Here is a 13,473-nt window from a genome sequence, read left to right on the forward strand (position 1 = left end):
CTGCTGGCCACACTGTTCCTGATGCAGGCCAGCATGCCATTGGCTCTCCTGGCCACCTGGCCACACTGCAGGCTCGTGTTCAGCCCACCATCGACCAGCACCCCCAGGTCCCTCTCCGCCTGCCTGCTCTCCAGCCACTCTGACCCCAGCCTGTAGCACTGCATGGGGTTGCTGTGGCCAATGTGCAGAACCCGGCACTTGGATGTGTTCAATCTCATGCCGTTAGATCCTGCCCATCTGTCCAGCCTGTCGAGGTCCCTCTGCGAAGCCTCTCTACCCTCCAGCAGATCAACACCTGCCCCCAGCTTGGTGTCATCTGCAAATTTACTGATGATGGACTCAATGCCCTCATCCAGATCATCAATAAAGATGTTAAAGAGCATGGGGCCCAGCACTGATCCCTGGGGCACACCACTAGTGACTGGCCACCAGCTGGATGTGGCACCATTCACCACCACTCTCTGGGCTCGGCCCTCCAGCCAGTTCCTAACCCATCGCAGAGTGCTCCCGTTCAAGCCATGGGCTGACAGCTTGGCCAGGAGTTTGCTGTGGGGGACAGCGTCAAAGGCCTTGCTGAAGTCCAGGTAGACTACATCCACAGGCCTCCCCACATCCACCAGGTGGGTCACCTGACCATAGGAGGAGATCCGGTTGGTCAGGCAGGACCTGCCCTTCCTAAACCCATGCTGGCTGGGCCTGATCCCTTGGCCATCCTTTAAGTGCTGTGTGATTGCACTCAGGATGCCCTGTTCCATAATCTTGCCTGGCACTGAGGTCAGGCTGACAGGCCTATAATTCCCTGGCTCATCCAACCGGCCCTTCTTGTGGATGGGCACCACGTTGGCCAGCTTCCAGTCTTCTCGATTCCTCCAGCTGGGAGATACTAACTTTGTGCTTCTGCTGGCTTCTGCTTCACCTTGGCTGCATTGTTTTGGTTAACTCTAACGCCTCTCTTCTCCTCTCTCTTGTCCCTTTTGTACAGGGGGGTAAGGGGGAGGCAGGGAGGGAGAAGCTAATAGCTTGCCCTGGTCCTTGGCCAGGGGGGTTCTTGTGCTGTTTATTAATTGTAAATACCTGCAAATATTATAAATACTGCATATTTAGTACATATTCATTGCATTTCATTGTAGATTGTAGTTTTGCTTGTAAATACAGCTTTCATTTGCTTCCAGCTGAGCTGGTCTGGCAAATTTAATGTTGGGGAGGAAATTTCAATGCACCACACCATCCTCCTCCATTAGTCGCTGAGGTGATGTGGTGGGTTGAGACTACCCCCCAACAAATTGGAGAATTACCCTCAAAATAAATTACCAGACTAGCTCAGTTGGTTTGAAAGCAGAATGAAGCTATATTTACAAAGCAAGCAAAATCGAGAAGTATAAAATGCAATAAATATGTACAAAATATATATACATATATTTACAATTTAGAAACAACACAAGGATCCCCTGGAATTGTTCCCAGACCCTTCTGGACAGTCCAGGGGGCTGCTTGCAACCTCCCTTCTCCCCTCCCCCGCCCCCTTCCCTTCTTGGTACCTCACAGACACAGTATACGACAGCTGAAGGTCAGGAAAGAGATAAGAGAGCAAGCCATGCAAGCCACAAAGAGAGAAGCAGCAAAAAGAGACAGAAATGTTTATGCAGCTAACTTTTATCCCTATTAGCAAAGCCAATGGAGTGATGTAGACATGTCAGTTGTTATTATTTTGCATCCAGTGGTAATCTATTTACCTTTTTACTCAAAGATGTCCAGAAAGTTCCTATTCTTGTTTCTGCAGTTAGGAACTAGGCAAAAGTTCCACCTTCAAACCATAACAGGTGATGATATGAAGCACAGCTGATCCCATCCCCTCTCAGACCATCCATGATGACATGAGGCCACAGTAGCGCAGTATGGTAGGGGTTGGAGGGGACCTCTGGAGATCATCTAATCTAATCTAACCCTCCTGCCAAAGCAGGATCATCTAGGGCAGGTCACACAGGAACATATCCGGACGGGTCTTGAAAGTCTCTAGAGAAGGAGACTCCACAACCTCTCTGGGCAGCCTGCTCCAGGGCTCCAGCACCCTCACACCAAAGAAGCTTTTCCTTCTCTTCAGATAGAACCCATTGCCTCATATCACAGGGCATCACTGAAAAGAGACTGGACCCGTCTTCTTGACACCCACCCTTAAGATATTTGTAATCACTGAGAAGACCCCCTCTCAGTCTTCTCCAGGCTAAACAGCCCTAGGTCTCAGCTCACACCTTGATTTAAATTCATGGACTGGGAAATTTTTCACATCATTTGTGTGGCCTTTATTTGTTCTCACACCGTTTCATCACAGTAGGTGAACTCAAATCCAAGACGACCAGGTCGGCTCTCCTCACAGATTCTCTACAAACCCCAAGATCCCTCCGAGGCCCCTTGTGCGGGGCAGGGAAAAGGCCTCAACCCCGCCGACTGTCCAACACTCTCCAGCCCCGCCCAGGAACCGGCTCCGCCGCCCAATAGTGCTGCACCGAACCTGGGGGCACCGTTTCTTCCCCGACGCCATGGGACAAAAGATTTGTTCATGAGCACGGTCCCACCGCAAAGGCCGTGCTCACCGCGCCATGGCAGCCCCACGCCGTTAGTCCTGCCCCCCCCCCCCCCCCCCCCCCTTATGCCGAGCACTGCCGCAGCGGTTTCCTTCACTGCCGAGCCTCCGTGCTTCCCCCGCGCTTCCCATTCGCCGCTGTTCTAGCAGGAAGTGGTGGCGGGAGACAAGGGAGATCTGGAGGAGGAGCAGCTGGCGGGGGAGGACGAGGAGGACCCGGCCGCGCTGCTGCTGTTCTCCTCGTCCTCCTCGTCCTCCTCGCCCTCCCAACTGCTCCCGTTGCTGGGTTCCGTCCTGCTATCGTCCTCCTTCGATGGGCAAGAGGCGGCGGCTGGAGCGCTCTGCGGAGCGGATGATCTTCAGGGCATGATGGCGGCGATACTGTCCCAGGCTTACGGCGGTGGTGGAGGCCTGGGCGGCGGCTGCAACGGCGCGGGGGCGGCAGGCCTGAACGACGAACAAGCGGCGCTGCTCTGCCGAAAGAGCGTTAACACCACCGAGTGCGTGCCCGTGCCCAGCTCCGAGCATGTGGCCGAGATCGTGGGTCGTCAGGGTGAGTGGGGGGACCGGGAAGGACGGGAAAACACCCCCGGGCTGGAGGGGTTGGAGGAAGTGAGCCGCGGCCTGGGCTGGGTCTGCTGTCCTTCCCCTGGGATTCGGGGCAGGCCTCTCCCCGCACACCCCGGAGATGAGCCCGGGTGAAGGACCCCCTTATTTCGGTAGGAGCTTCATGGTCCCTGGGGCCTCCCAAACCGCACAGGGCATAGGGTGCCAGCACCAGGCAAGCTCTGCCTGGGAAGCCAAGAGGTGAGAACGAGCCCTGGGTTAGCTCAGACCCTCATTTATTGTTCATTTAGGCTATAAAACCCGGTTTATAGTCTGTCCGTGTACAGGTAGGTGTTGGAATAGGTTTTGGTCTTTGGTGACACTCAACTTGTGGTCTTCAATAAGAACCTGTGTTTCACTATAGCAACTTAGAACCATTTTTTACAAAGACTTTTGGATGAGGGACTTGAATTTGCCTTTCAGAGCAGGCTGACTGTTCCTCCAGATTTCCAGGGTGCTTACCGAGACAAAATAGGACTGGGAGCCAGTGAGATGGAGAAAGGAGCCACGTGCAGCCCTCTTGTGCGTGAAAGCCCTTGTCTTTCCGCTAGGGTTGTGGCTTCCTGTTGATCAATATCGCTGTACTGTGGGATGTCTCTCTGTTGCATTGGGATAAGGTGATATCTGTGATGTCAGTGGGAGCAGGGCTTGGAGGAGTTAGAACGATGATGTTCCTCACCAGCTTTCTGGTAGTGAATCTAATTTTAAAAGCACTTTTTATATCGAGAGAAGCGCAGAGCAATGTCAAGTGTGGGTGTAGAAATGCAGGCAATCAAGTTACCATTCTCTATCTTTTCTGTGTTTGTTGTTCTTTACTGATTTTGGGGGTAGTGTGTCCCACTTGCTGATTGGCTCTGATAATGAGCAGTTATGCTGTCTGGTTTCTGCATCAGTGTGTCTAAACCAATGTAGTACTAAAGAAATAGCCGCTGAGCAGTGATGCTTAGTAGGCTTTTGTTTGCTCTTCCTACTGTTATTTTAGGCTTTTTATCAGTCAAGGGTGAGGAATCTTTTGGGTGTGTCAAAGGAGAACCAAAGGCCTTCCTATGGAAATTGTCAGGTAGCTTCCTCTGATGCAGACAAGTCTGTTCTGTTCATGCAAAAAAATATATTTTCCCCACAAAATGATGTTTGAATCTCTTAAGACTTTACACGTGTCATTGGGGATGGCAGATGGGGGAGGGGGGTAAAGATGGAAAAGAGAAAGAGAAATCTGAATTATGGGGATTCAAGGGCTGATTATGCTGCCATGTTTATTCTCCACCAGATCTCTCTAGTGTTTTTTTCAGGACTGTGAGTCACTAAGTTTGTTCATAGTTTCTCCTTTTATTCTTTGTCTGATGTCACACTCTTTGACTTGCAATAAAATCTTGAACCATGATGGGGAGGGATTGTACCATGAGAAGTATTTGGGCTACAAAAGAGAAGCAAGCAGAAGGAGTGGAGAGAGAGCTAAAACAAATTGTGAACAAATATACTTGCATGAAAGCTTTGTTGTGAGGAGGTCCTTCAGAATTCTCATTCAAGGGAGACTTAAGCTTAGAGACTGACTTATATAAGTGGTATTAGTTCTGCTAAATATTTTTGAAGTTTCTTAGAAATCCTAGTCCTTGCATTTTCCTTGTATGGTCCAGACCTGTGCCAGGTTGCTGCACAGGTAATCTCATCCATCTGCTTTGCCTCTGTCTGTGCTCTAGTGCAGTTCAATCTGCCTCAAGCAGAGCTGGCCAGAGCTGGATCCTTCACTGATGGTTCTGCTCTCTCTTAAAATGAAGATGCTGCATGTTCTCTTCCTCGCATTGTAACCAGCTGGTTGAGCAGTTTAAGTTTTGTGCCAGACTCCTCTGTGGTGTAATATTTTAATATCTAATTATGCAATTATAATGTTTCTTCAGCTGGATTTGTGCAAAGATTAAGCTTATGTCCTTTTATCTCGCTGTCTTTGTGAAGTATAAAAAGGACTTGAAATGTCTGCAGCCTGAAATCATATCATGGGGTTGAGTTTAAATTTGCTGTTATTATTCAAAACCATGCTTCTGTCATGCCAGCTTCAAAATGAAACTGCTGGCTGGAGCAAAGTATTATGGGGCTTGAAGTTCAGATTGTAACACAAGAGGCTTCCTGTTCCAATTGCTGCTTTTGACTTCCAGGGTTTTGGATGTTGGCTTCTTCCCTGATGGGATGGTGGTGTGAGAGGGAGGGATGTAGAGGTTTAGCTCGCTGAGTTTCTGCTTGCTGCTGCTGTCTACTGTGCTTTTTCTGCAAATAGGCTAAGGTAATTGTGCATTATATCATCTCATTTATATTAAATTCTTATCTCAGCTCTTTATCTCAATCGGGAGTTTTTGTGTGTTACTTTTCCCTCACTTATGTGTTGGGGGAAACAGGCAGGTTAACCCTTTCACAGTGCTTTAACCTGTTAAGAAGGATCAGCTCTTAAATGCCAGGAATGCTGAGTTTGATTTGGACTTGAGCTCATTTTTTGAAATCCAACATAAAAGCTATTTTACTGAGAAGTTAGTCTTGTCACTGTTAGAGCCTGGAATCCCAAGAACTGAAACACATGAGCATACTGTGGCATGGCACAGCTCAAACCATTTCTGAAGTTTCATAGGCCTTATTGTTCTGGTACCATGTTGCGAACATCATTTCAGTTCTGCTATTTGTCATTTGTGCTATGCAAAAGATCCAACTTGAGTTGCAAAGTATCAGGATGGGGCAAGCTCTTCAGCTGGGATGATAAATCCTCAGTCATAAATGCTGCTTTTGTGTGGCTTGTTAGGTGGGATTCGAAGGGGGAAGGGGCTGATGAAACCAGTCCTCCCAGACAGGAGTCTGGGGGTGGTAAGCTGGAGTCAGGGGTGAAACCAGCAGCCTAGCTGAAGTACATGTACACTAATGCACGAAGCTTGGGTAACAAATGAGAGGAGCTGGAAGCTTTGTTACAGCAGGAAAGCTATGATGTAGTTGCCATCACAGAAACATGGTAGGATGACTCACGTGACTGGAGCACTGTAATTGATGGCTACAGGCTCTTCAGGAGAAACAGGTGAGGGAGAAGGGGAGGAGGGGTGGCCCTGTACATCAGGGAGGCACTAGATGCCAGGAAACTAGAGATCAAGGAAGATCAGGTTGAGTGCCTGTGGGTGAGAATTAGAGGGAAGACCAACAAGGCTGACATGCTGGTTGGAGTCTGTTATAGACCACGCAGCCAGGACGAAGAAGTTGATGAATTATTCTATAGGCAGCTAGAGGCTGTCTCAAGATCACTTGACCTTGTTCTTATGGGCAATTTTAACCGGCCTGATATCTGCTGGGATCTCAAGACAGCAGAGAGGAGGCAGTCTAGGAGGTTCTTAGAGTCTATGGAGGACAGCTTCTTATCCCAGTTGCTGTGTGAGCCTACCAGGGGTAAGGCTTTGCTTGACCTTCTTTTCACAAACAGAGAAGGGCTGGTGGGAGATGTGGTGGTTGGAGGCTGTCTGGGGTCCAGTGACTGTGAAACAATTGAGTTTTCAATACACAATCGAGCTAAGAGGGGCAGCAAGAAAACCTTCACTCTGGACTTCTGGAGGGCGGAATACAGGTTACTCAAGGAACTAACTCAGAAGGTTCCTTGGGAAACAGCTCTTAAAAACAAAGGGGTCCAGGAGAGCTGGGCCTACTTCAGTGTGGTAGGTTGAGAGAGGGCTTAGCTCTCCCTCCTCCACAGAGTAAGAAACCACAACTAGCCCAGTCGAAAGAGCAAGCTATATATTTACAAGCATATATGGAAAGCAGGTTATATATAACACAAGATATACAGGTATTTACAATATATACACAGATATACAGCAAAGAGAAATAACACAACAAAAAATCCCTCCCCGAGGGAGGGATCCCCTCCTTGGAACCCCCTCTCTCCCCACCCTACCTCCCTTTTTCTCCAAAAAGGGGTTAGAGAGAGAGAAAGGCAAGTTACTAAGGAAAAGAGTTGTTAGTAAGTTTCAAAAGCCCATGCAGGATTAGTTTTTGCTTATCTGAAGGCCAACTCCAGCAGTTCGCAGAAGAAGCAGGCAGAGAGAACAGGCTGATCACCCAAACTCCCCCAACTCCCCAGCGAAACTGAACTGAGAAAAAAAAAATCCCAACTGCTTCACAATCTAAAGCTGAATTTTTGTCTATCAACCAATGAAATTTGTTTAGAATATCAGAATGTTTTGGTTCTAGTACCGAAAACATTTAGCCAGCGTCTCAGCACTGTTTGTTCTTAAAGGCACAGTGTCAAACGGTCACATTCAGGAAAGAACTCTTGAAGGCGCAGGAACAGGCTGTGCCAGTGTGCTGGAAGATGAGGCGCCAGGGCAGACGGCCAGCCTGGATGGTTGATGAGCTTCTAAAAGAACTAAGGGAAAAAAAGAGGGTGTATCATCTTTGGAAGAAAGGGGAGGCAACCCATGGAATGTTTAAGGATGTTGTTAGGTCATGCAGGAAAAAAAATAGAGAGGCAAAAATACATTTGGAGCTTAGACTGGCCTCTGCTGTGAAGGACAACAAAAAGTCCTTCTATAAATATATTAATAGCAAGAGCAGGGGCAAGGACAACTTCCACTCCTTAGTGGACATGGAGGGGAATATTGTAACTAAAGGTGAGGAAAAGGCAGAGGTACTTAACACCACCTTTCCCTCAATTTTTAGCAGCAAGATAGGTTGTCTTCTGGACAACTGGCCTCCAGAACTGGCAGATGGAGTCAGGGAGCAGTATAGTCCCCCTCTGTTCCAGGAGGAAGCAGTTACAGACCTGCTTAGCCACTTGGATCCCCACAAGTCCATGGGACCAGATGGGATCCATCCTAGGGTGCTGAGAGAGCTGGCAGAAGAGCTGGCCAAGCCGCTCTCCATCATTTTTCATCAGTCCTGGCTCACTGGAGAGATCCCAGATGACTGGAAGCTGGCCAACGTGGTACCCATCCACAAGAAGGGCCGGTTGGATGAGCCAGGGAATTCCAGGCCTGTCAGCCTGACCTCCGTGCCAGGCAAGATTATGGAAGAGGTCATCTTGAGTGCAATCACACAACACTTAGAGGATGGCCAAGGGCTCAGGCCCAGCTAGCATGGATTTAGGAAGGGCAGGTCCTGCCTGACCAACCTGATCTCCTTCTATGATCAGGTGACCCGTCTGGTGGATGTGGGGAGGCTTGTGGATGTAGTCTACCTGGACCTCAGCAAGGCCTTTGACATCACCCCCCACAGCAAACTCCTAGCCAAGATGTCAGCTCATGGCTTGGACAGGAGCACTCTGTGATGGGTTAGGAACTGGCTGGAGGGCCGAGCCCAGAGAGTTGTGGTGAATGGTGCCACATCCAGCTGGCGGCCAGTCACTAGTGGTGTGCCCCAGGGATCAGTGCTGGGCCCCATGCTCTTTAATGTCTTTATCAATGATCTGGATGAGGGCATCGAGTCCATCATCAGTAAATTTGCAGATGACACCAAGCTGGGGGCAGGTGTTGATCTGCTGGAGAGTAGAGAGGCTTTGCAGAGGGACCTCGACAGGCTGGACAGATGGGCAGAGTCCAACGGCATGAGATTGAACACATCCAAGTGCCGGGTTCTGCACATTGGCCACAGCAACCCCATGCAGTGCTACAGGCTGGGGTCAGAGTGGCTGGAGAGCAGTCAGGCAGAGAGGGACCTGGGGGTGCTGGTCGATGGTAGGCTGAACCTGCAGTGTGGCCAGGCGGCCAGGAGGGCCAATGTCATCCTGGCCTGCATCAGGAACAGTGTGGCCAGCAGGAGCAGGGAGGGGATTCTGCCCCTGTACGTTGCACTGCTTAGGCCACACCTCGAGTACTGTGTCCAGTTCTGGGCCCCTCAGTTTAGGAAGGATGTTGACTTGCTGGAACGAGTCCAGAGAAGGGCAACAAAGTTGGTGAGGGGTTTGGAGCACAAGCTGTGTGAGGAGAGGCTGAGGGAGCTGGGGTTGCTTAGCCTGGAGGAGACTCAGGGGTGACCTTATTGCTCTCTACAACTACCTGAATGGAGGTTGTAGACAGGTAGAGGTTGGTCTCTTCTCCCAGGCAACCAGCACCAGAACAAGAGGACACAGTCTCAGGCTGCGCCAGGGGAGGTTTAGGCTGGATGTTAGGAAGAAATTCTACACAGAGAGAGTGTGATTTGCCATTGGAATGGGCTGCCCCAGGGAGGTGGTGGAGTCACTATCACTGGAGGTGTTTAGGAAGAGACTTGATGGGGTGTTTGGTCCCGTGGTTTAGTTGATTAGATAGTGTTGGATGATAGGTTGGACTTGATGACCTCAAAGGTCTCTTCCAACCTGGTCTGGTCTATTCTATTCTATTCTATTCTCGTCTGAGAGGTTTTCATACACATACAAAGGAAATCCTGATGAATCTGCTTCCAAAGTGTGACATGAAAAAATGGTGATGATTTTGTTTTTAAGCTTTTAAAAGTCAGCAGATGTGCATTTCTCTCTCTTAGCACCTGTTATCATCTTCTAGTACACTGTGGTCTGCATTTCTGGAAAAGAAACTCTGTTCTAATGAAATTGTTGAATATCTCAAATGTCTTAAATTCAGTTTTGATGCAATACCTCCATCCCATTAGGCCAGTTCCTCATTGTAGGCAAAAAAATTTAACAGGGATATGGATGAAAACTTGCTGTTACCAAAAAATCCTCCAACAAACGAACCAACCAAACAAAAAAATGCAACTTTTGTGGTAATGGTTGCAATAAGCAGTGTGAGCAATCTGGCAGTGTAGGCCTAGAGCCTGACATGGTGGTAGGCCTTGTCCAGCATGGGTGCAGAAGTGGCTAGCAGTATAGCAGAATAATGGTGTGCCTGCACCATGTAACCAAAGCAGGACACCGGTAGCTATAAACACAGAGAGTTATCTCAGAATAACAGGACGCACACCTGCATCAACAATCTTGCGTGTTATTACTAGTTTAACCAATAATCTATAGTAATAGTGTGTGGTCACTCGTGAGGGGCCAATGAAGCCATGCCAGCAATGCCCTCCAAGTTGATATAAGTTGTAAAGGTTTTCTTACTGTGCACTTTCCTCTATGCACTTCTTACTAGCCTGTCAGCTCTACTTTCTGCTCTGTACTATGCTTGCATTATAATCAAATAATATGGAAGCAATAAATGGACAATACTAGATCATATTGATCAGCTGTATTGATTCCATTCTCTATTGTCGCTAAAAATTTTGACACCATTCCCCACAGCAAACTCTTGGCCAAGCTGTCAGCCCGTGGCTTGGACAGCAGCACTCTGTGCTGGTTTAGGAACTGGCTGGAGGGCTGTGTCCAGAGAGTGGTGGTGAATGGTGCCACATCCAGCTGGCGGCCAGGCACTAGTGGTGTCCCCCAGGGATCAGTGCTGGGCCCCATCCTGTTCAGTATCTTTATTGATGATCTGGATGAGGGGATTGAGTCCATCATCAGTAAATTTGTAGATGACACCAAGTTGGGAGCAGATGTTGATCAGTTAGAGGGTAGGAGATCTCTGCAGAGGGACCTTGACAGGCTGGACAGATGGGCAGTCCAACATGGTGGCATTCAACAAATCCAAGTGCCGGGTGCTGCACTTTGGCCACAGCAACCCCATGCAGTGCTACAGGCTGGGGTCGGAGTGGCTGGAGAGCAGACAAACAGAGAGGGACCTGGGGGTACTGATTGACAGCTGGCTGAACATGAGCCAGCAGTGTGCCCAGGTGGCCAAGAAGGCCAATGGCATCCTGACCTGCATCAAGAATAGTGTGGCCAGCAGGAGTAGGGAGGCCATTGTGCCCTTGTAGTCAGCACTGGTTAGGCTGCACCTTGAGTACTGTGTCCAGTTCTGGGCCCCTCAGTTTAGGAAAGATGTTGAGTTGCTGGAGCATGTCCAGAGAAGGGCAACAAGGCTGGTGAGAGGCCTTGAGCACAAGCTTTACGAGGACAGGCTTAGGGAGCTGGGATTGTTTAGACTGGAGAAGAGTAGGCTTAGGGGAGACCTTATTGCTGTCTACAACTACCTGAAGGGAGGTTGTAGCCAGGAGGGTGGTGTTCTCTTCTCCCTGGCAACCAGCACCAGAACAAGAGGACACAGTTTCAAGCTGTGCCAGGGGAAGTTTAGGCTTGAGGTGAGGAGAAAGCTCTTCACAGAGAGAGCTGTTAGCTGTTGGAATGAGCTGCCCCAGGGAGGTGGTGGAGTCACCATCCCTTGAGGTGTTTGAGAGGGGATTGGATGTGGCACGTGGTGCCATGGTTTAGTAGTCATGAGATCTTGGGTGACAGGTTGGACTTGATGATGTTTGAGGTCTCTTCCAACCTTATTGATTCTGTGATTCTATGATTCTCTGATTCTATGAAAACTGAAAAAAAAACTCCAAACAAACACAAAAAACCCCACCACAAACCAAACACTCCAAACATCTGAACTGTAGAATGTTTTTATTGAATCAAATGAAAAGGCCAAAAATATCTAAATTAAGCAGTTGTTTCTGATTTCAGCTGTTTTTTGAGAATGTCTTCCTTTTCTCTTTCAGGTATTTCTTTAAGTTCATGAGGTCTTATACCAGTGAGGGAAATTGAGCTCCGTGAGTCAGTAATCCTTTGCTGCTCCTTTGAACAGGGACATACCATCTCTTACTTTTTACTTTCTAGTTAATTTTACATTTGACAGGATACTGTGGAATTTAGTGTATGAAAACACAGCTCTAGCAGCATTTTTGAGCCAGGGATTTGGTGTAGGTGAAGATTTGCATTGTTTTTATTTCTTTTTACTGGCCACATGTGCATAAAGTGTAGCATGTTGAGTGATGGTCCTTTTTAATATTCTCCTTGTGCAGGTCAGGTTTCCCCACACTGTTGCTCACATCACAGAATGTTAGGGGCTGGAAGGGACCTTGAAAGATCATCTAGTTCAACCTCCCTGCCAGAGCAGGTTCACCTAGTGCAGGTCACACAGGAATGCATCCAGGTGGGTTTTGAATGTATTCAGAGAAGGAGATTCCACAACCTCTCTGGGCAGCCTGTTCCATGATCTGTTTAATTCCTTTGATCAATATTTTAATGAAAATAACTCTTTCTGTAGCTATTATTTGGTGGATGTACTCCCTCTCTTAACTCTTCCTTTTCTACAACTATATTGTTCTAAATTTGTTCCTTTAGTCCTTGTGCTGCAATAGTGTGAGTAATTAATATTGCAGTTGTTGCCCTCTGTCTCTATTGCTGCCTGTAACTTGTTTACTGAGTTCCCATCTGTCTTGGGAATTGGAGCAATCCTCTGCCTGTGATTGATTGTCCTAGCCTGACATCCAGAAGGAAGCAGTATGCAGGCTGACTGCTACCTAAGAAATCATTATTAAAGAGTTAGTACACAGTTCTTGAACCAAGACTTTTGTTTTCCAGAAGAGGGAAATGTCCCTAGAGCTTGTGAGCAGCCTTCCCTTGAGAAGCTTTTGCCAGTGCTCTTTTCCCATCCATTAGCTTGGCAGCAGTAGTCCTGTTCCCTGTGGTTTGGGACAGCAGAGTGGTTGACCATGATTCCTTGACTTTTGGCTGAAGTACTTGAGACTAGATATCAAGAAATTCTTTACACTGAGGGTGGTGAGATGCTGGCACAGGTTACCCAGAGAGTAGTAGATGCCCCTTCCATTGGACTGGGAGTAAATCCAACAGGAGCGCCCTGAAACAACATCAGGAGGTTCTTTTGTGATATTCCATTGGAGGAGGTTCAAAGTAGGCCACAAAAATGATGCGAGAGCTGGAACCCCTGTGCTGTGAGGACACAGTGAGACAGTTCAGTGGCTTCTGCCTGGAGAACAGCAGGCTCAAAGGAATCCTTGTGGCCTTTCAGTAGTACTTAAAGGGGGCCTATAAGAAAGATGGCGACAGACTTTTTATTGGGGCATGTTGTGACAGGACAAGGGGTGATGGTTTTAAATTAAATGAGGGGACATTCAGACTAGATAGAATGCAAAAATATTTTAGACTGAGGGTGGTGAAACACTGGTACACATTGCCCAGAAAGGTGGTAGAAGCCCCATCTCTGGAAACATTTCAGGTCAGGTTGGATGGGGCTCTGAGCAACCTGCTGTAGTTGAAGATGTCCCTGCTGACTGCAGGGGGGGTTGGACTAGGTGACTTCTAAAGGTCCCTTCCAACCTGTATCATTTTACGATTCCAGGTTGTCCTCCTTCCTGCTACCTCAACAAGCCCATACCTGTGCCACTCCAGCATCTGGTTCACCGAAGCTTGAAGCTCTGGTCTTGAAAGCACTTCATCTAAAAACCCTTCTGCT

General features: G+C 48.3%; 1 protein-coding gene across 1 annotated transcript in view; it reads left to right on the forward strand.

Annotated features, from left to right (window-relative positions):
• LOC104300432 (RNA-binding E3 ubiquitin-protein ligase MEX3C) overlaps positions 1-13,473 on the forward strand; it is a 108,927-nt gene that overhangs the window by 1,580 nt on the left and 93,874 nt on the right. Inside the window, exons 2-3 of the mRNA XM_054177725.1 lie at positions 2,732-3,134; positions 3,247-3,300. Coding sequence (XP_054033700.1) covers positions 2,732-3,134; positions 3,247-3,300 — 457 coding nt within the window. The remainder of the gene's footprint in view (positions 1-2,731; positions 3,135-3,246; positions 3,301-13,473) is intronic.

This window comes from Dryobates pubescens, chromosome W (genome assembly GCF_014839835.1).
Source record: "Dryobates pubescens isolate bDryPub1 chromosome W, bDryPub1.pri, whole genome shotgun sequence".
NCBI lineage: Eukaryota > Metazoa > Chordata > Aves > Piciformes > Picidae > Dryobates > Dryobates pubescens.